This window comes from Seriola dumerili, unplaced genomic scaffold (assembly GCF_002260705.1).
Source record: "Seriola dumerili isolate Sdu_G_001 unplaced genomic scaffold, Sdu_1.0 BDQW01001888.1, whole genome shotgun sequence".
NCBI classification, from domain to species: Eukaryota; Metazoa; Chordata; class Actinopteri; order Carangiformes; family Carangidae; genus Seriola; species Seriola dumerili.
In genome coordinates, this window is record NW_019176143.1 from 381,904 (window position 1) to 404,341 (window position 22,438).

The following is a 22,438-nucleotide window of genomic DNA, read 5'->3' on the forward strand; positions in this document are numbered from 1 at the left end:
TGCTGCTGGTTTAGACTTTTCTTTCTGACTACCCTGTTGACTCCAAAATCCTCTCAATGTTGGGGAGAAGTCCTGCCGGAAACATACATAGATTCTGGGACAACTCCAGCTTGTGGATCTCCTTCTGTATTCTCAGTAGTGTGCACTGTTCCCACCTCATCAGCTAGCTTATCAGACTGGTGTTGGCTGTTAAATTAACATGGCAACAGCGGTCTGTAGGCTGGCTGAAGTTGTTGGCCTTCAGCATTTCACTTGTGCTCCTCTGTTCATGTTGTGTACCAAGTCTGGCCCATCTCTGGATACAACCATCTGTCTTTTCTTTTGCGACACTGATTCAGTCATCCCAGCCCTGGAAATACTTTTATGTATGGTTAATGAACAATAAAATGATGAAACATATGTTAACCGATGCCTCTGTCATTTTTCTTTGTGCAGTGCTGCTATTCCTGTTTAACGCACTTTCACATTTTCAAACTAACGGTTCCAGTTGATCACAAGGTCCCTTTAGTAGTTGTTCCGGAGCTTTCGATCACAAAATATGATCTTCCTCAGCACATGGAGACACTCAGCTGTCATAGAATTACAGATGCTGAAAGTTACATTTCTATTGAGCCTGTAAAGGCTTCACGTGGCTTCAGAGGTGTAAAGTAATTACATACAATTTTGAGGTACCTGAGTGTATAGTTTATGCTACTTTATCCTAATACTCCACTACATTTTATAGGCAATATTGTACTTTTTACTCCACTACACTTATGTAATTGCTGTAGTTACTTTTAATTGACATACACAATATAAGATCAAACTATTATAATGAATTACTATACATTTCATACATTAAAAGGCCTTGCACACCCTCACAGGCATTTCCAGTTACTTCTAGGTCTATGGGTGATTAGACCTGCTCAGGTTGGAGTTGTGCAAAGCCCAACTTGGGTTTACTTCCAAGTCCATGCACTAAAAAGAATAATAAATTTCAAGTTGAGACCTTGCAGAATTGAATATATTTTAATCTTACTACACTGAAAATGATTATCCTCTGTGTACCATAAGATCAAAGGAGAAAAAAAATTAATCAGGACTTCAGGGGCTTCATGATTCAAAACTGAGATATGCCTTTTGGTATAGTGAGTATTTTATTATTTTTAATATTGATTTTGCTTTAAAGTAGAATTTTAAATGCAGGAATTTTACTTGTAACAGTATTTTGACATTGTGCTATTAGTACATTTACTTATGAATACTTCATCTTCCTCCGTTCTTGTCTACGTCTGCTTCAAGATTCAGTCAGTAAAGATTCATTCTTGACCTTGGAAACAGGAGTTGATTAAAAAATATCATTACAAAGTGTATATTAATGTAATATAATTTAATAATAAATTTTCCCTTGAAGAGGCAGTGAATGTACCTTTAGGGTAAATAAATTACCTCAGTCCTTGCCGCCACTGCAGATGTCAGACAAAGTAAAGGAATTTACTTAGCTTTCAGTGAAGAAATCATTCTGTTAAAGCAAACAATTTGTTTTATTTACATGTTTTTTTTCTAAAAAAAAAAAAGAAAAGAAAAAGCATCAACAGTGTCCCACTTAATGATATTCTCTTGTCTGCATACAGTCCAAAGAAAAGGTGGTGCTTGTTAGTCTTTCCCTTTGCTAGCAGAGTTGACTGTAGCTGGCGACGACCTGCTCAAGAGATGTAAAGCTGTCTAGAAAGTCCTCCTCTGAGATCCCAAACTTAATGTACTGATGGATGTAGGCCCTGTAACACAGATAAACAACACAGGAAAGGAGAATGAATAAAATACATTAAATCCAGAAACAAAACAACTCAAAACTGGTTACCAGGTACACTCCCTCCATATAAATATTCCCTTGAATAATTTTCATACTTAAATAGAAACACACTCCACATTTTCCCGAAAGTGATATTTAAGCATTTTTTTTCTGACTCACCTGGAGGCAAACATGTTCCAGGCTTTTCCCACCATGTTATCCAGAGGTCTGAGCAGAGCCTGACTGTTACTGACCAGCGTAGCAGATTTTTCATACTTATTAAAAGGCACTGGGGATTTCCACAGGTTGAAAGCTTCTTTTGATGAGAGCCAGGAGGAATACAGGGCTGGGTCCTCAAAGCCATCTGTGGATTAATACGAGTGACATCCTGAAGAATTAAAATATTAAAAACTTGAAAGCATCTTCATCTCCTTCATGACTGTCGTGGATTTTTTTCAAGTGAAATCATTAAGGAATTTCACATTATTTCACCCAGTTTAATAAAATCTACACATTTCAACCAGTTTTCTGACCAGTCTCTGCGCTGTAGACGTCTTTCCCCCTCAGTATGAGCAGGTTGGCCAGAGAGGTGTTGAAGCTGGCTCCTGTGAGACTCCTGGTCTGCTCAGATCCTGCAGGCGGACGTACCTGCCAGTCTATACCTGACAAAGGACAAACAAGAAAGACCCTCAAATGTAGGTTGACAGGTGAGGAGAAATCCAATCCACTTCCAAGCCAAGTAATAACTTTAATCATATTAGTATCTATTATCTCTAAACTGAAACTGAAGGCATAAATTAGAGTTTGACAAAACTTGCCTTCCTCCATCTTGCTGTTGGAGATGAGCATCTGTCGCAGGTGTTTGAGCAGCCCTGGCCAGCTGAACGTGCTGTAGGCTATGGAGGAACTAGGCATCTGAGGGATAGTACACACATTGAGCAGCTTGTACTCTGGGTGGCATGCAAGGGTGCTCACCAACTCACCTGAGAGACAGAAACATTAAAGAATAAAGGCAATATATAAGTTAAGACACATAGTACAGGCAATGCGAAGATGTGTTATGTGAGTGTTTGACCTGAGGATGCTGGCAGAAAGATTTGATGCCAAAATGATTGCCTTGAGTTATATTTTTCCTTGCGGCTAACTAAGGGAAGGGTGTGAACTTGTCAAAAATATTTTAGTAAGTGATTTTCAAAAGAAACACTGGTTTTAACATAATTTTATTAATTTTGAGAAACTTTCATGTATGGCCTGGCTGCTTTTTAGGTCACTATCAATATTTGAAAGTTTTAAAAATCTGATGATGATATGTTGGCATTTATGTTAAGTATCCCATCAATTTAGTTTTTTTTTTAAGAATTATGACTGATATGTATCAAGCTGGACATTTTACAGTTGAAAAATAAACTTGTCAGTGTATTACAATGATTACAATGGTGTCAGTGAGTGTTTGCTCATGTCAGATTAGACCTCCACAAAGTTTAGTTTTTCTAATGAGTGGAACCATCTGTTTCCACTACAGCTGAATCATCTAGTGTTTTAGTGTGTGAAGAAAGGTAGGAAAAGCCTATTCTGAGACTTTCCCTGTGTAGACTATAGCCCTCCTAAACCACTCATATTCCAGGAAATCCAGGCCCTGCGGGAAACCTGCTGTGTGTGTATGTGTGTGTGTGTGTTTTTGTGTTTTCGTGTGTGTGTATGTGCATTCTGGCCTCTCTCACCCAGAGGATTTCTGCTGTAGGCTCCATGGGAGTCAGCGGTGAGTGCGGGCTGCAGCACACTGCCCAGCTGGTGAGCGATAACCCTGTTGACGTCACTAAAGGAGATGTGTTTGATGTTGAGCAGCTGACTGCAGATCCTGTGCACCGTGTCGTTCTCGTGCACCAGGATGGCGTCTGACAGCTGATAGAGATGAGCCAGCGTCAGCACTGAGTTGTAGTTCTGGACAATCACCTGAAAGCACAGGTCAAGAAAAAAAGACTTTAACAGCACAGTCTTGTTTATAACTGTCAATTTCTGCTCGCATTCGGCTGCAGTCTCTATTACCTCCCCAGTCCCGTACGGCCAAGTGAGGTGGTTGAGGATGAAGGACTTTTGGTAGATGTCTCGGAGACATTGAGTAACGTAGGTACCAACTCCAGACCCCGTTCCCCCTGCCACGCTCATCACAGCCATGAGGCCAGCCAATCTGTCACAGCGCTCCACCTCTCGCCTCACCAGCTCCTCCACCACCTCCCTGTGGCGAGGACCGTGGACACAATACCTGAGTGAGACAAGAAACACGTTATCAGCTAATTCCCCACGCACTTCAATTTATTTCTAAATAAAGGATGATGTTTTTCATTATTTATACATAAAAGTTCAATCTTGTTCTTGGAAATAATAGTTTGACAAATCAATCCCAAGTCAAGGTCCACTTACTGCCCTTTTATTGTAAAACTACGATTTCTAAGTTCAGTGCTGAGCTTTGATGCCTGAAGTTAGAGCTGAAACAATTAATGAACAACTCAAAAAAATAACTGGCAGCTGTTGTGATAGTCAGTCAATTAATTCGTTAAGTTTTCAAGCAAAAACTTCTCTTTGTTCAAGCTTTTCATAGGAGAGGATTTGATGCCTTGACAGAATATAATAGACATTTATTTATTTTTTACAAATTTGTAACATTTATTAGTCAAAATTATAAACTGATTAATTGAAGAAATTATCCACATAATAATCCATAATGAATCATACTTAATTCACAAGTATAGGCAATAGATAGAAGATAGATAGATAGATAGATAGATAGATAGATAGATAGATAGATAGATAGATAGATTAGAAATTCCAAAAAAGATATGGATGAAATCATAACAGCTCTCCTTACCCATTGGCCCAGTTATTCCCAGAGCCCTGCTTCTGGCTGAAGTGTGAAGTGTCTCCATACCTCCACCTGCCAGAAGTTGCAGCCTTGGTCATACTGTGGTTTATCACTTTAGGCTCCATATCTATCAGCACCGCCCTAGCCACAAAATCTGGTGATGGAAATTGGAAATTGTTATGAATGGGTATTAGTAATTTTGGTCTTAACTGTAGTTACATATATATATATACATATATACATATGGAATGATGGTATCGGTGCCTCTCAATGACTGTATGTCATTGGTGCTTTTGCTTAAGTGTAAAGGTGAATACTGTCTCCACACTTGGTACATAGACAAGCACCCGGTTTATTTTAATCCAGATACATGGAGCCTAGAACAAGCACTTTACCTCCATGTGCGGTCTGATGGAAGAAGCGCTCACAGCTGGCTGCGCTGTATGTTTTCCTCTGTCCCTCCTGAGCATCACTGCAGATGATGCCGAACAGCTCCTGACCAACCTGGTTACCGCACTGGCCCAGCTGAACTGTTACGACAGACATTTTCGCCCAGGTAAAAGAGACGAGACTTTACAGGGGGGTCGATGGTTTTCCAGTCAGAACAAAGAGTCTGTAATCCTCCGGTAAATTCACATCGTGAGTGACAGGTGTCATGACGGAACTGTCGGGATTTTGTTGTGTTCAGAAAAGTTGCCGTGCTGCCGCCACAACAAGACGGACCGGAATTTCCGGGCAAAACTGACAGTTCTTTCAAAAATAAAACTCCTATTCATGTGGGGTGAATGGTTGCAACTTTTTTTTTTGGTAACGCCTCATTTTAAAGTTTACAACATTTCATAAAGAATTAGACATTTTTGTAAGTGTATTAATGTAAAGTATTTATCAATAATCATAATTTCTACAAAGGCATATTTTATATAATTATAATTTTGTTTTATTATATTGTCATTCTTTATCTGTTCATACAGTAGCTCACACCTATGTCTGCCCACAAGAGGAGTGATAGTTGTTGATAAATGCATTAATAATCACTTAAAGCTTAACTATTTATCAAATGTTCATACTATTATAAGTAGTAGCAGCAGTAGTTGTAATTGCTGTATTAATGTTGATTTTTATTATGTTATTAGGATGTATCCAGGCCTTTTTGATGGGGGGCAGGATTTACTGAGTGTTGATAAGATAAAAAAAAAAAAAAGTAGCAGAGAGAATAATGGTGTGCCCTTTTTCACTATTTTGTGACATATAACATACAAAACAATCATCAATTATCAACAATAATTAATAACTGTTATATGTATTGGCAATGAAAACAATTGTTAGTTGCAGCCTTACTGTACGCGACCTCATACGACCACAATATGATTTAACACAGGGTTGAAGGTTACAAGATTGAACATGGGGGACATGTTATAGTTTAAACTGTACTTCAGTGGAGCAAATTCCTAACACATTTCTGATTAATCAAATTCTATATATATGATACATTGTGAATAATAACAATGATCTGAGGAGGTTCATCTATGGTGAACCCAGTGGGTGTGATCTGTAACTGTTCATGACAAAATAAAAGCCTCTCAGCTCACCGCCCCTTCTGTTGAGCCTTACAGTGCGCATGCTCAGTGTAGTAGCCGGTTATGGCGGCGGTGTGTATTTGTCCATGAGGTGGGGGGAAGCCTGCTATTCCTGCGGTCTGTGACAGAGCGATACGAGCGAAACGCTGCCATGGCTGGAGTGTTTGACATTGATTTGGACCAGCCGGAGGAAAATGTCTCCGACGATGAGAATGAGGAGGTACTTTAATGGGAGATGTTGAACGTTACTGCGGGAGTTGTCAGAGCAGAAACTCTTGTCTGCACAGCAGCTAGCTGTTAGCCCGGTAGCCTGCCAGCCACCGCAGGCCTGCTCTGCAGCCGGAGCTCGCAGGCCTTTTCCAACAGGGTTAGCACGGGCTGATAGCTAGTCTGACAGCGGTAAAGACAGAGCTGTTATTTGTTGTGCTTTTATTTTTTCTAGTAGCCTTAGCCACTGCTGAAACTCATGGCTTGTTGTCGCTGTCACGTTTAAAAAACATCGCTGTCATGCTGGAGTTGAGAAAGCGAAGCCTTACTTGGCCAAAGGTGCTGCAGTGACAAATGTGGCTCGATGTGCAACAGTTTATTTTGGCAAGACTGTGACCGAGTGGGACTGTGTGGACTGAGAGCTGGCGCCTGCTTGTTTCCGAGTCTAAAAAGCAGAAACAGCACTATTGGAGAACTACACTCTACACTGAACTTGCAATAACATTTATTTAAATCATGTGTAAACACTGCTTTATGCACGTGTCAAACTCCAAGTGTCTTTACCTTCCGTCATAGGAGTGGTACAGTGATTGCTCACAAACATATACAGCATGCACACGTGTATTTAAGATTAACAACTTCTGGCCTTTTGCTAAACACCTTGCAACATGTTTATGAAGCATGGATTGGGCAACTGTCACATCAAAGCATCTCGTTTGTCAGTGTCACATCACTTTGTTAACGGGCTGATATTTTGGCTGAACTTGTTGTGCAACAGGACATAATTTAGGCTACAACAAACACTTATTTTCATGATCAGTTATTAATTTCTCTATTAGTTGATTAGTTGTTTTGTTTGACCAACAATCCAAAACCCCCAAATATTCAGTTTGTAATGATATTAAAGTCATCAAATCCTCAAAATGATTCATGTTGTTTTTGCATGAAATTGACTCATGATTTTCTGTTGATCAGTATTATAATAATCAATTCATCGTTGCAGCTCCTAATACAACAATACATTTTTTACAGCATGTCAAGTATTATAAATGCTTAACTATGATAGTAATAAAAAAAATTAAATACACAACAGAAAAAAAAAAGAAATTTCCTTATGGAGTTAAAAGTTAAAAATTAAAATTAAAACTGGAACAAAGAATGAACAAAAAAAAAATACACACTAAAGACTCTTGATTTTGTTGTATTTTCATTCCAGGCTCAAATCAATGATATCATGGATCAATGCAGTGGATTTGAGTTGTGAGTATTCAGTGTGTCCATCAGTACTTGTGCCCATATATGATTTTATGATGCAGTTAATGGAGAAACAAGTCTAAGCGCATTGAATATGTCTCTGCAGCAACATGGACGACTGTGAGAAGATTGAGATATCAGAGGACAACGTCAATCAGGGGACAGAGAACATCAGACCGGAGTGCTTTGAGCTGCTGCGAGTCCTGGGGAAGGGTGGTTATGGAAAGGTAATTGTGGTATAGCAGGCTTTGAGAAAGTCCACTGAACATGAATTCCTACATATATACACACACACTGGTGCTCAGTTAATCTGACTAATATTTATTCCAGCTGTTCATTTGCGTTTCTAAACATGCAAACCACTCTCCTTTCTGTGCAGGTTTTCCAAGTTCGAAAAGTTGTTGGCGCTGCATCAGGCAAAATATTTGCCATGAAAGTTTTAAAAAAGGTACTTCATTTTTTCCCTTGTCAGTGCCGAAACACAATCCTGTTCAAGTTACATCAACCAGAATGATGTACAGCTGCTCTCACTTTGTATTCCGTGAACATAATTGCACGCTTGTTGTTACAAATAAACATTATGGTGCTTCTGTCTGCAAATATTGGCTGTCCTTGAAGCCAGTGGTGGGGTAAGATTTCACTGCTAGTTGGTAGATTGCCATCTGTGCTGCTCTGCTGCAGCCTTGGCACTTAAACCACTCTGCCTCAGCCCATTAGATACCGCTTGATATTCACACTGCTTCTGCTTTATTGGCTGAAGTGACCCCAGTGGCACATTGAATACCTGTCAGATTTCAACCAGGCATTTCAATAGTTAAGCATCCAACTGGCAAGTATTTATATGCAAGCTTTGATAAAGGTGTTAGCAAAGAGGCTTGGGCCCGTATTGCTGAAGCATCTTTCAGAAGGAAATCTGTCCTGACTTGTCCAGAATTCTCATAGTAACATATATTCAGTCTTGCATTTAGGCTTAGGAGTGACAGCGCCGTATCAAGTTTAGGAGAGCTACAGAGCTGTCCCAACCTGTCATGAGTTCCCAGCAGGTGGACAGTGATTGGAAAAATATGCAAAGTACATCCCTGAAGCTGTAGAAATGCATAATGTTGAAGGTTTGACATAAAATAACAAAGACAGGATCGGAGTAAAATGTCTTTGTATTCAGATTTTGCCCAAAATAATTGTTCAACTACAAAAACTGGGCTCTCTGCAGAAGAAGTTTCAGTGTTCTTACAGTTTGTGGTTAATTTAAAAACAAGACGATAGAGCTACAATACAGTGATGTAGGAAATAATAAAATAAATTAAGTCTTTCTGTGAGTGCAATTTTCTTATGATACAAGTGACATAATACTGTAATCTGAAATGTAATCTTCATATTATTTCTGTTTCAGTCAGTTAGTCTTTTGAATGTGTTGAATAAGCCACTGAAAAAACTACAAGAAGTCAACATGAATTTTTCTTTTTATGTTTCTGAGTGTCCAAAATCTGGCATGTCTTGTACTCTTCAATGAGAGCTTTGATTCCTTGCTGTGTGTGCAGCGAGGCTCATAAACAACACTCATAATAAATCCTGCTCTGAGATGCTTGATTAACACGGGCACAGATTATACTACAAAAGTAAAAGGCCAATAGGATTGTAGAGAAGTTCCAAGCTTTGCGGCAGTGGTTGGCAAGTTATTTCTTTTTACTTTTTTAAAAAATATTAATTTTTTTTTATTTTTATTTTTTTGGTGGTCCAGTAAAAGGAGCACACAACCAGTTTGGGCCTGGAAATTCAGAACACTATATTCAAATCTTAATCAGCCAGACCAAAAAGTGACTTCTCAGTCTTAAATTCAAAGGGGGGTGTCACAGCCTCAATCCGCCTGTTGGAGCTCCATCTGTTGTAGTTCTGACACTCAAAGCTGAGACAACATTGTTGCTGACAGGCAGCTCTTTAGCTTTCCAACAGAAGTAGTTAGCAAACATAAACAACGAGGAGAGGAAGACTGTTTGTGGAGTTCTGAAGGAACAGAAGTGCACATAATAAACCACAACGGAGCTCAGTTTGTTGACATCATTATACTCCATAGAATTGTCATCGAAGTCTATATATTTAAAGCCTTGTTTTTATTGTACGCTGTTTTTATTGTATGCTATTTTATTGTAACGCTTAACGCGTTTCTTTAAGTGAGTATTAATAAGGGGCACTGTCACTGTTAAAACATGGCTTAAAAAAAAGATTTGGAAGTTGCACGATCTGCCCTGTTAAACTTTATTTATTTGTTAAAATTGATAAATTCTGCTTCCCAGATGTTGCACAGTAGAATACCGTCACCCATTAGTCATGCAGGACAAACAGGCAAGCAGCTTGTAGGACAATGATATAGCCTGCTGACAGGAAGTGTTGTTTTTTGGAACATTTCACGTCTGCCTTGATTAAAACGTGCTCAGCGTCTCACCACTCACCACAGATACAAGCTGCCGTATCTGCCTCCTCCTGACTAATGGTAATATGTGTTTCTTTGGGCTGGGGGCACCAGGCTATGATTGTACGCAACGCCAAGGACACGGCCCACACCAAGGCAGAGAGGAACATCCTGGAGGAGGTGAAGCATCCATTCATTGTTGACCTCATCTACGCCTTCCAGACAGGAGGAAAGCTGTACCTCATCCTGGAGTACCTGAGTGGTCAGTACAAGTATATACATATCCGGTTCTAACACCTACGCTCTACAGTAATGTTAGTGCATACAGTGTGTGTGTGTATTGTGTGTGTTTTGTAGTCATTTCTATTGTAATGAGTTATGTCTAAGTCAGCCTTAGTTACGAACATTAAGATAAGCATAAATGATTAGACTGTGTCCATGTTAAGAACATAAACATACTTTCACCTCTGCAGGAGGAGAACTTTTCATGCAGCTGGAGAGGGAGGGCATCTTCATGGAAGACACAGCCTGGTGAGCTTTTTATTTTTGCGTTCTGTAGCTTGAACCTAATGTAACACATCCTGTAATGCAGTTTAATCTCTTGGCAGAATCATCTGTAGAAGCATAGTGCATAAGATGTAAATTAAACTGAAGGTAGCCATAGCAACAAAACATAATGCATCTTGCTTTCTCACCAGTCTCAGACTCACAGGTGAAAATGAAAGTGACCACAGGCTAAACTCACCACAGGCATAATGTATAATAATAACATATGCATATCTGTGTGTCTCTGTAGTTTCTACCTGGCAGAGATCTCCATGGCTCTGGGCCACCTGCACCAGAAGGGCATCATCTACAGAGACCTAAAGCCTGAGAACATCATGCTCAACAGCCAAGGTGTGTGTGTGTGTGTGTGTGTGTGTGTGTGTGTGTGTGTGTGCGTGCGTACGAGTGTGCATGTGAATTTCTGGCATCATTTTTCTATTAACTGTCTTCAATTTATTTGCATTTGGTCGTAAAATATTACCATCCGTATGCACAGTAAAGCATAAGTAGCAATTTTAACCATTTGAGCTCGTTGTGATTTATATTGCAGATATGTGTATCCACCACAACAGTAAATACCTGTGTCTGATTAAGTGGTGATTTCCTTCCAGGCCATGTAAAGCTGACAGACTTTGGGCTTTGTAAAGAGTCCATTCATGACGGCACAGTCACCCACACTTTCTGTGGTACCATCGAATACATGTAAGCCGAGTTCCTTCATGTTCTTCATCACTCCTTCGGTCACACTAGTAGCATCTCTCTTACATACACATATGCTTCCTACACCTGTGCTCTCCTGCTTCTTTCATGCTCATTGATGGTCTTTACCGTTTCAACTTAAATGCACTAGTGAGAAATGTGCACTCACATTGTTGCAGGGCTCCAGAGATCTTGATGAGAAGCGGACACAACAGAGCAGTGGACTGGTGGAGTCTGGGCGCTCTGATGTACGACATGCTCACAGGAGCGGTCAGTTAAAAAAGTTGCAACATAAAAATGCTTTCTGCTTCACTCACGTTAATCCGCTGTTTTAAAATTTGAATCATAATTTGGAATATTTGAGTAACCCTGTTCTTTTTTTCTTTTTTTTTCGCACTGCAGCCACCGTTCACTGGTGAAAACCGAAAAAAGACCATTGACAAGATCCTGAAGTGCAAGCTCAGCCTCCCGCCCTACCTCACACAAGAAGCTAGAGATCTCCTCAAACGGGTATTTACTGTTTGTTCTGCAGCTCATAATACTAATACTAATTAACAAAAACTAAAGGTGGAGTTGTTGTGTGTTATTCTGACATCTGACTGCTGGTTGTTCAGTTGTTGAAGAGAAACGCCTCATCGCGGCTGGGAGCGGGAGTCGGAGACGCCACAGAGGTGCAGGTGAGAGCATGCGATGCAACACGGCCTGGACACACACAAGCTCGTGTCACTAAGTAAGACGCATTTGTGCATGAATGACAGTTTATTTAAGTTTTCCCAGAGCTGAAATGCTCCATTTTATGGCCCTTTTTAGGCTCATCCCTTCTTTCGACACATCAACTGGGAGGATTTGCTGGCTCGGAAAGTGGAGCCTCCCTTCAGACCTTTCCTGGTGAGTATCAGAGGAAAGGATTTCTGAAATTGTTACTTGTTTTTGTAGCTTTATGTGGGAAATTTGAGAATGTTAAATGCTGAAATTAGATCAGTGTCGATTCAAAAATGATGCTACCTGTGGCTTATGTCTTAAAGTCTTTCTTGTGAGATCAAGATAGGGTGTAATTTTGGTTAACTGCCGAGATGAAACCAACTGAGTAAGTTTCAGTAATTGAACCCAGGTCTTCTCCGGTTTCAGACCTGCAGACACATCTGCTCATGTTGCTACTCCTCACATGTGTTTGTCTCCTTCTCTTGTCTGTGCAGCAATCAGCCGAAGACGTGAGTCAGTTTGACTCGAAGTTCACCAGTCAGACGCCTGTCGACAGCCCCGATGACTCAACCCTCAGTGAGAGTGCCAATCAAGCCTTCCTGGTAACTTCTGCAACTACATTTTCTCAAGTTTTTATTTGTCTCTCACATCAACAATGAAATGAAAAAGAAAAGAAAAATTAACTTTTACTGAAATATTATTCTGTATGGAAAACACGTAGATTGGGGTCACACTACTGCTTCTGACTGAATAACCATCTCTGCAATCGACCCCTAATATATGACCATGCACCAACTTTACCGGTGTTTCCCTCTGGCTTCACTTGTAGGGTTTCACATATGTTGCTCCATCAGTCCTGGAAAACATCAAAGAAAAGTTCTCATTTGAGCCAAAAATCCGCTCACCTCGACGGATCATGGGCAGCCCAAGAACACCTCTCAGGTATGTCAACCCACCTGCTGCAGCTGGCACTCCAGATGCAAACATGTCTGTGTTGAGAAATGACGTTCTGGGTAATGCCCTTGATTGGTAGAGCTTGTACCGTATGTCCTCAGCGGGTCTTGGTTTAGGTCCTGACACCTGGCGTCACTTGTTTGGTATGAATTTTGATATGTTTCATTGTTTTTGTTTTCTTCTCTACAGTTAATATCAATGAGTAGTCTACATCTGTAGTTACCATAGTAGCAGCTACATCCTCAGAAATAACATCTTAATGCATATTAAATCCACAACAACTGCTTGTACACTGTTGTGCTTCACCAGTTCATGCTGACTAAAAACACACAAATCGCACTTTTTTTTTTTCCTCAAAAATATCACATTTCAATTCTGGTCACCGCTGCTGAATCCACTCTTTGCTGTGGAAAATGACCCAGGAAGAGCCTTAAGATAGATGAAAAACCTTGTAACACACCTCGGTGACATCGTCCGTGTTTATGTTCAGTCCAGTCAAATTCTCAGGGGGGGACTGCTGGCCCCGGAGCCCCCTCCTCACTGGCGGAGGACAGAGCGTCCTCCAGTCTCCTCAGGACCAGGCCATGGAACTGTCCACCCCAGAGCAGATGGATGTCACAACCAGCTCCGAGGCCTCGGCCCCTCTTCCCATCCGTCAGCCCACCGGGGTCAACCTGGCTCAGATGAAGCAGCAAGCCTATCCCGTCGTGGCAAAACGACCCGAACATCTACGTATGAACCTATGACCCACCCCGCCTCTTTAGGAGAGTTTATTTCTTGACTTTTTTTTTTTTTCTTTTTTTTTTCTTTATTGATATTTTTTAAGAAACAAAGCAAAAAGATATGGATGCTAGAGACAATGAAAATCAAAAATTGCACATCCGCACACTACATATACTGTCACGAGCTGGAGTTTGTGCGTGGGTCTGGGACTCGGGCGTGCTGCAGTTAAGAGTTACCGACGACATCACCATCACACCACTTCTCCCCCGACACCTCAGGTCCTCAGGACCTTTGTCTTCTGACCCCCCACACCCTCTTTCTGAAATGGACTACCAGGACTGGAAATCTTTTGAGGCGCTACAGCCTTTGTGTGATTGGGAAATCAAAGGCGATAATGTATCACACAGTATGCAAGCGATTAAAATGCTGCCAGTCTACTGTACACAAGATGACATCCAAAGTGCTTTGTGCTATTTGAACGAATGTCAGTGAGGAAATTGCTTCCATTGGGAGATTCTGACAGTATTTCTTCTCAGACTAAAGTGCTTCCTGGCTCTAAATTAAATGATATGAATTAGGGTCATGATTGAAAAGAAAAGAAAATCATCGTAGTGATCAGCGGACAAGCAGAGGTTTTGGTACTGACTAATATAGCTTTACGTCTTATGGTGTTTTACAGAATGGAGGCATTAACGTTGCTATACATCAATGATGAATCAGAGAGCCTAAATTAAAGAAGGAAAAAACATGTTGACTTTACATTCTTTGAGCATTAATTTTGTGGATGACTTGTGGAATGGCTTATTTGATGTGGGATCCATACTTCATTTATTTGCTCTTCGAGTTAACTTCACTATGGGATGTATCACTGGAATAAATTGACGCATCACCAGACATAAATCGGCTTGATGCAATGTAAGCGTGACTCACTTAACCATCACCACCCAGAACGTCAAACTGATCTCGGTGCTGCTTGTGTGACAAACCCTAACCCCCACTCCCACCCTCCCTATGGCCGCACAGGAGAGTTGGACCCCATCTGACCCCTGGAGTGAGTTCAGATTGGGAGACTGGAGCACCAGTTGATCTGGACACTGTCTTCAGTTGTGGGGGTTTAATGCTCCAAAAACTTGGGACAACATTTACAGCCTCTTGCATCAGCATTCACTTGTTTAGGAAGGAAATTTTAGAATTCCTGAAAAGCAAGGAAAATTATAATAAAATGCAAAAAAATATAGAGCGCATCATGTCTTTTGTGTGTGCTGGTAATCATTTTTATTCAAAATTTCAGAAAAAACAACCAGAGACCTCACGTGTGCATATTGTTTTTTTTTATTACATACAAGATTTGCTTCAAATCTGATCAATATTGCATCCTATGAATGTCAAAGTTCATTACCTTTCTCACTATACAGTCACCGTGTTCTGTTCTTTTCCTTCATATGATTGGGGATTTGGACTCATTGTAAACTAAAATTGTGCAAAAAAAAAAAAAGAAAAGTTAAATGAAAGGGTTATGAGGTAATGTGGGAAAAATTAAAAAACAAATTTTCTGTAACTGAAATAACGGCAGTTCTCCACCACGAAAAGCCAATTTAGCGGACGAATATGAAACCCCAATCAAAGAATATTATAAAAACCAAAGCATACGTTGCACAAATGATCAAACAGTCGATCTACTATAAAATTTTCAAAATAAAAAAAGTCCAAACAGCAAACATACTGCCCTGTTAATGGCAGAGAGGCCCTCAGGATGAAGTGCTGTTATATTACAGTGACAACCTGGTACCAATGAACATGAAAGGCCCAATAGACATCACAGCAAAAGTATGCAAAAGAAATCAGGAATTATACAAAATGATTAAAAAATGATCCTCTCTTTCCTTACAGCAACCCAGATTATGCATTTCAATGTTTACTTTTGACAGAGCAGTTGGATTTTCAAGGCTGGCTTTAGAGAAAATACTGTAACATTCAGTTCTATGTACAATATGCAAAACCTTAGCAGAGCATTTTCTTATCAAGTTTCTCACCAGGCTGCTGGTCTGGGATCTGAGTTATTTTGTGGGAAAGAAATTTTGTGGTTTTTTTTTTACAGGCCACAGCAAGTGATAAAACCCCAAATCTGTCAGTTAGGCCTATATCATGTGCTATTTATGTTCAGTAAGACTTCCCATCTAGAACAAGGCTTCTCAGGAAAGCTTCATACCTGCCTAACTCAGTAGTGTTAAGTGATGGCTGGTGTCACAGTCACACCGAGATGGGATCTGTCAAGGGATCCTTGTAGATTTAGACAGGCTTCATAGATGTTAAAATTTAAATCAGGACTTCTGTAATAAACTGTTTCATTAAGAATTGGTATACAGGACACTGGCCTTTCACATACAATGTATCACGACAGTAAATGCATCTAAAAGACTCAGTGAGACCTACTAGGACCCCAGTGAAAAAAGTAGAAATATGCAGTGCAACACCATTTACACAGAGTAAAATCATACCAGAAGATATACCTCAGCAAAAATCATTACCAACCAGATACTATTGATAACCAAGATGTTGTAACAGTTATAAGCTGCACTGTCCAATATTATTGTTGAAGATGTGAGTTGGCTTCACGATGGGTAAAGCTAATCATAATAAAGCAAATTAAAATAAAGGATTGCTCCAACAAAAAAACATTTAATATTTCAGACATCTCAGCTCATTGGTGATATTGGTTATATAATATGCATAAATCACTGTGCAAATGAAATTCTTCACAAGGAATGTGTACTCAGCTTCAGACTCTGGAGTATGTGAATAAAAAAGAGAAATAACTGAAGTAATGAAAACGGTCATGTTTTTTTTTTTTTGTGTAATGTGTAATGTCTGACTACAGTTTATCACCACAACTGCATCCTCAAATAACTAACATTCCCTGCCTGGATTATTTAACTGCAGCTCAAATGAGGTTGGCTTTGACTTGTCACTGGATGTCTTCAAAGTCAAGAGACTTTGAAAAGCCAAACAAGGCACAAATAACTTTAAATGAAAAATAATTAAACAAACATTTAAATAATCATAAAAATATTGGTTCAGATCGGAGTCAAAAAGCAAATGAAGTTATTTTTACTCTGGGTTTAACTAACTTGGATTACCAGATGGGTTGAATTTGACAGTGTTATGACAGTTCACATAGTTTTGAGCCAAGAACACAAAGATATCTCAAATCCGTCACTTTAATACACACGTCTTATTATATATAAGTGCTCCTGCTACTTTGACCTAAATACCAAAGTGAGGCTGCACAGTCACATTTTGCTCAGACGGTTTGTAGGTGTATATAAGTGTGGGGAGACTCCAACACAGTTAGTTCAGACAAGTATAGCTCCACGTTATCCCTGTCTTTTCCCTTTAGCGTCCTTTAGTATAAAATAAACAACCACAGGCCAGGGAGATAAACATGAATGTGCAGTGTTGAATGTTTGTTAAAATCCTTTTACAAGGTCTCTTAACATTGGATAGCTCTTTCAAGAAGTTCTTTTTCCTGCCATTTGTCTTTGGATGATTAAAAGTATCAAACTCAACCATCAGGTGATCCATTCAAGTTCAAATGTAAAAACAAAGTACTCTTTGACCCAGCTCTGGTTCAGTTAAGCTATTTCAAGCAGCAGAATGTGGTTTGAGCGGAAAAAATACAACAATTTTAAATTTTCTACACAAGTACTTAACCAGTCTGAACTATTGTTTCAGTTTTCAGGAGGACGCTGTTACAACAACAACGGTGCATTTCTTCAGATTTATATACGTCAAGGTGACAGAGGTGAGAGTATGAGAGTGGGTGTTTTTCTGAACCGATCAGCTAAAGCAGGACCAGGTGAACTAAACCAGACAGATGAGGATGGAATGGAGTATGTCCAGCATTTAGCTGCTGTTTATGTTGTTTGGAGCAGAATATGCAGAGGTACAATGCATCAAGAGGAGTCTGTGATACTGATGATAAGAGTGTCACTGGTTGATTCTGCACCTCCATGCAGCGGGGCTCTGTTCCTGCAGCCGCCTCATTTTCTTCCCTAACCAAACCCACCAGGTCAAACCAATCACAACACACACCACTGACTCCACATAGTAGCCGTCCAATGTCGTCACACAAGCTCCGCCTTCCTTAACACACAGCTGAAGATGAGAAGAGGGACAAAAGAAGAACAGTCACTTTTTTTACTTTCTGGATGAGAACATACAGAACATGCAATGCCGTTCCACTCTCTCCGCTGCTCACTTACCCCTGCCTCTTCTGGAGAGCCACAGCTCTGCCCGACAGCCCCCTGGCACTCCTTAGAGGTCAGTGGATCCACCATCCACAGAGCCACAGTGGAGGGCCAGTTTCCTCCCAGGTTAGTGACTGTGTTCAGCAGGGTCATGTAGGTCCCCCCGATGAGTGGGTCACTTACTTTGGCATGGAAGGCCATGCAGGCCACGTACATACTGTACAACGCCACCTGGGGTAACAACAAGGCCTTATTCTTTCTTATCGATCCTAATAACTTAATGGCAAAAATCTGAGATCTAGAAAAAGGATATACTGCATAACTAACATCTCTGCTATTTTTTGCATATCCAACAGAAATATAACAGATATCACAACAAAATCTCCCTCATTCAGTTAGGTCCCTGATATTTTATGTATTCCTCTGCTGCACAGTGACATCTGGGGGCAGTTTAAGGAAAATAAATTGATTCATAAATTGACCTGTCCAAAGCTGAGTAGCAGTGATAAATTGGACATTATACTGTCTAAAAAATTAGACAGTGACAAAACACCAACTAGAGTGAGTACAAATCATATTCTGATAAACCTAGTAACATGTTACGTAGATACATTTTGTTTATGAATATTGTTTGAATTTATACAGTTATACAAACAACACAAAAATAACCCTTTTCACAGCAGACATTTTGACTTGTTATAGCAGGAAAAGCACAGGTAAAACTAAAAACATCAACAATGGCTCTGTTCTACTCAAGAGTCCCAGTAGGTCATGAGTGCGACAGTGAGCCTGTATGCACAATACCAGGACCCTGAAACTGAAACAGCTAAATGGAATTCAGCCATTATTCACTTGTTATTTACATCTGTGCTTTTCCTCATATGTAATGTCAAACTTAATTTGACCATGAAAAAAAACCTTTTGTTTGTTGTTATACCATATTTGACTTGGAAACCCTAAGAATACTCTACAAAGTGCTATGTGTCACTTGGAAAAACTATGTCAAAGACTGGAGTAAAGGAAGAAGAGAAAAGGGTGATGATATAGGTAATAACAGAGAAACACCAAACCTGATGCACAGCGTAGCTAAGCAGCACTACACTGTAGTAGTAAACAGGGAACCCTCCTTCTTGTTTTACACTGGGGGTCCACCACACCAGCAGAGCATACTCTAGGCCTATCAGCAACCTGAAATCACAGAACAACAACACTCTGTTAGCTTTTAGTTTAATGAATGTGTGTATGCATGGGTTTGTGTGCCTGTGTGTGTGTGTGTATATGCGTGTGTTTGTGCATGTGACAACCTAAAAGGAAAGGCCTTGTAGAAGACATCCAGAGGTCGGGGTCCTGCGGTGTATTTACTGATGACTACTGGTAGAAGAATCTGCAGAGGCACCATTGGCACCGCCAGCAATGCCAGCTGTGCCTTGGGAACTCCGGCCTCCACCAGCTTTAGACCTGTCACTGCATCTGCTGCAGAGAAACCAATCTGAAACACACGGAGAAGAGACACAAGAAATCTTTAAGTCCCAGAGGATTCTCATGTCAGGTGGCAAACATGCAAGGACAACACATTGAAACCTTTATTTTAAAGGCAAACCTAATATTTATTAAGAAATGATCACATACTTTAGCAGTGAGGAGCAGGACACAAAAGGTGAAGACGGTGGGCATCTTGATAATAGAGAACAGCAACTTGTAGGTTTCCATAACACCCTGTGTCTCCTCCTGGACTCTCCTCTTTCTTTTGCCATGCTCATTTTCCCTTTTAAAAATGGCTACCAGTGTCGTGGAAACCAGGAACACCATTCCCCAAAAGAACAAGAAGTCTGCAGCAGAGCAACAGAAAGCATTGGAAAACAGACTTCACTCAACTACATCATCCAAAGTTACCCCAGTTATCTACAACATTATCACAAAAATTATTATTATTTGTCTTTTTGATCTAGTATGCCAGGGATAGGAAATACCTGACAAGGTAACGATGCCTGTGTCCTTGGGCACTATTCTGAGGTATTTGTTGCAGAAATCAGGAGACTCCAGAGCCAGAAAGAGCACATTTCCCAGGAAGTAGCCAGCTGTCTGGCCTACAGAGTTGCATGTAGATGCATAACCCACATTTTCTCTGGATAACATAGTCAGAGCCCAGCCATCCACAGCTATATCCTTGGAGACAGAGAAGGTAGAGCAATTGGATGATTTATATTTTTATATACTCTTTATATTGTAACGAGTACGGTCTAGACCTGCTCTATTTGAAAAGTGCCTTGAGATAACTTTGGTTGTGAGATAAAGAAACTACTACTAATCTACTCAAAGTGTATTTCTCTTTGTTAATATGCGTTTATGTCACAGTGTGTATGATGGCTTACCTGTGTGGCTGCTAGGAAAGCGAGCATAAAGAAAACTCCAGTAAGTGTTGCCACCTTTGGTCCTCCCTCACTCTGCAGCAGTGAATTGACTGTTACAGATAGGTAGAGCATGAAGAGGCCCAGCAGGTACTGTGTGGGCACCAGCCATGACTTTCTGCAGAAAGAGGTGGGAGGAAGGGGTGGGTATAAAAATCATCGGCACAAACATGCATATACAAACTAAAACAGATAATGTAAATGTATTTCTTACCTTCTACCAAACCTGCTGAAGTAGAGAGCATCCACCAGTGGTGCCCAGAGAAGCTTGAGACTGAATGGCCAGAAGACAAAGCTGAAGAAGGCTTGGTCTTTGTAGCTGACGCTCTTGCTCTGTAAGATCAGAGGGATGCTGCCAGCCAGTCCCAGAGGAATCCCTTGCAGCACATAGAGAAACAGGAGAAGCGACACGTTGCCCAGCTCGCCACGGATCCCAGGCTGGACTCTGTGCCTCCTGTCCTCTGAATCTGACCCTCTGATAAGACCCTCTGCCTCATCCTCTATATCTGGCTCAGAGGCACTCATCTCTCCCCGGTTCATGTACCTCATGTTTTCATCTGGGAGGGTGGCACCCGCCACCTTCCTCTGCCTCCCGTTTTTGTGTGTGACCACGTCTGAGGGCTCCATGTTGGAGCAGTGGGCATCAAACCTGCTGTGCCCTCAGCAAATCTGAAGAAAAAGATGAGACAACTGCTGAAACAACTAAACTGATTTCTGATTTAACGGCAAGCCTCTGAATATTTTCAATAATTTGAATTTGATTAAAAATCACCCTTTTTTTAGGAAGTAGAGCCATAGAGGAAACAAAACTGAAAGTTACAGATTGGTTGTTGATAGCAAAAATAAATATACAATGTACATGTGGAACAAAGTACAATGTGATACTGAATAGATTTGGATAGATAGATAGATAGATAGATAGATAGATAGATAGATAAATAGATAGATAGATAGATAGATAGATAGATAGATTAGTGGACCAAATAGCACACTGACTGTTCAGTGTGTGAGGTAAGTCATAAACGAATGCAAAGCTTGGCTCATGAACACCATCAGTCCCTGGCAGAAAGTAATTAAGTGTAATTATACAGCAGATAAATCAAAGAATGTTAACTTCAGCTGCTGAAGTTAGCAGCTTTCACCTTCAAACGACCAGTTCTCACGTTATATTATATGAAAGGAAAACAAATACATTTAAATTTCCATTCTATTATATAACATTGGGGCACATATAAAGACGTACAAACGACATGCACGGACTGAAAAGTGGAATCAAACAAGCAGACAGTAAGTGGATGAACTCATGCATACCTGGTGATGATGATAGCATGCCAAATTAACCAACACAACACAAAGCTGAATTACAGAGCCAGTCAACTGGAAATCACATCTACTCTACGTTTAGAGCGGCGGCGGCGGCTTAACAAATATAGGAAACACCAGAAAGTGACTACCGTTTGACTTTAAACAGGTTACATCGGTGAACATCAACACAGAAGAAGCAGGAAGTGCGGCGTGTGCAGCATCCAAATGTGTCCGGCGCCTACAGCTGACGTGTCAAAAACACGAATGAATTGTGTCCCGCTTCAAAGCATCCTGAGCTTAAGTCTATATTATCTGTCCTAGAGCTTGAAATCACAGAAACTCCTCAAATCCTCCACAGGCAACACAAGGGGCACTGACTTTGTTCGGTGTCAACAGTTGTGTATTCCATTAAAATATCGATTCATTGGCATAAGTGACAAATGAAAATGTGGATTGCACTTTTTAATTGAACATTAAACATATTAACACATTAAGAGCTAATTAGTGCAAATTATGAACCAATACAGTAGAAAAACATACTCTGGAAGTGTAGACTTGCAAATATCATATTCTTAAAAAAGTCAAAGCCTTGTTTTCATCAGTCGGGCTACTGAAGTTATATAGGCTATCTGAAATTACTTTGAGACCCTGTGAGAAATGCATTACCTCGCTAACCCCATAGTCTACAGTAGCTGTGTAGTGTACCTCCCAACAGGTCTCATTCTGATTTTAAATTGGACATGAAGCTTAAGATATAAAACACTCATTTTGGTTTAAG

At 40.3% G+C, this 22,438-nt stretch overlaps 3 protein-coding genes across 8 annotated transcripts; 1 reads left to right on the forward strand and 2 right to left on the reverse strand.

Annotated features, from left to right (window-relative positions):
* Positions 1-1,217: 1,217 nt before the first annotated feature.
* tubd1 (tubulin delta 1) lies at positions 1,218-5,336 on the reverse strand. Of its 3 annotated transcripts, none has more exons than XR_002665843.1 (9): positions 5,027-5,336; positions 4,638-4,785; positions 3,818-4,034; positions 3,493-3,724; positions 2,590-2,754; positions 2,305-2,433; positions 1,952-2,135; positions 1,429-1,757; positions 1,218-1,309 (listed from the first exon to the last, which is right to left on the reverse strand). XR_002665843.1 is itself a non-coding variant. In XM_022768890.1 (8 exons), exons 1-8 carry the CDS (start codon positions 5,175-5,177, stop codon positions 1,652-1,654), a joined length of 1,332 nt encoding a protein of 443 aa, XP_022624611.1. In that variant the 5' UTR covers positions 5,178-5,336; the 3' UTR covers positions 1,234-1,651. The 3 variants fall into 3 exon arrangements, 1 of the variants encoding a protein (XP_022624611.1); XR_002665844.1 differs by having other exon boundaries at positions 1,234-1,501; positions 1,586-1,757; XM_022768890.1 differs by having other exon boundaries at positions 1,234-1,757.
* Positions 5,337-6,264: 928 nt separating this feature from the next.
* On the forward strand, positions 6,265-14,935 carry LOC111239086 (ribosomal protein S6 kinase beta-1). 3 transcript variants are annotated; one of them, XM_022768856.1, is made up of 15 exons: positions 6,265-6,428; positions 7,632-7,675; positions 7,776-7,896; positions 8,049-8,117; positions 10,191-10,338; positions 10,550-10,607; positions 10,873-10,973; positions 11,234-11,324; positions 11,501-11,591; positions 11,724-11,831; positions 11,936-11,998; positions 12,132-12,209; positions 12,518-12,625; positions 12,853-12,965; positions 13,468-14,935. In XM_022768856.1, exons 1-15 carry the CDS (start codon positions 6,360-6,362, stop codon positions 13,721-13,723), a joined length of 1,518 nt encoding a protein of 505 aa, XP_022624577.1. In that variant the 5' UTR covers positions 6,265-6,359; the 3' UTR covers positions 13,724-14,935. The 3 variants fall into 3 exon arrangements, with proteins under 3 accessions (XP_022624577.1, XP_022624580.1, XP_022624579.1); XM_022768859.1 differs by lacking the exon at positions 13,468-14,935 and adding an exon at positions 13,167-13,422; XM_022768858.1 differs by lacking the exon at positions 11,936-11,998.
* An 841-nt stretch (positions 14,936-15,776) lies between these two features.
* On the reverse strand, positions 15,777-21,878 carry slc33a1 (solute carrier family 33 member 1). Of its 2 annotated transcripts, none has more exons than XM_022768854.1 (9): positions 21,810-21,878; positions 20,570-21,024; positions 20,320-20,473; positions 19,918-20,113; positions 19,577-19,776; positions 19,252-19,436; positions 19,018-19,135; positions 17,963-18,178; positions 15,777-17,855 (listed from the first exon to the last, which is right to left on the reverse strand). In XM_022768854.1, the coding sequence occupies exons 2-9, from the start codon at positions 20,980-20,982 to the stop codon at positions 17,688-17,690; spliced, it is 1,650 nt and encodes a 549-aa protein (XP_022624575.1). In that variant the 5' UTR covers positions 20,983-21,024; positions 21,810-21,878; the 3' UTR covers positions 15,777-17,687. The 2 variants fall into 2 exon arrangements, with proteins under 2 accessions (XP_022624575.1, XP_022624576.1); XM_022768855.1 differs by having other exon boundaries at positions 21,667-21,861.
* Between the last annotated feature and the right edge of the window lie 560 nt (positions 21,879-22,438).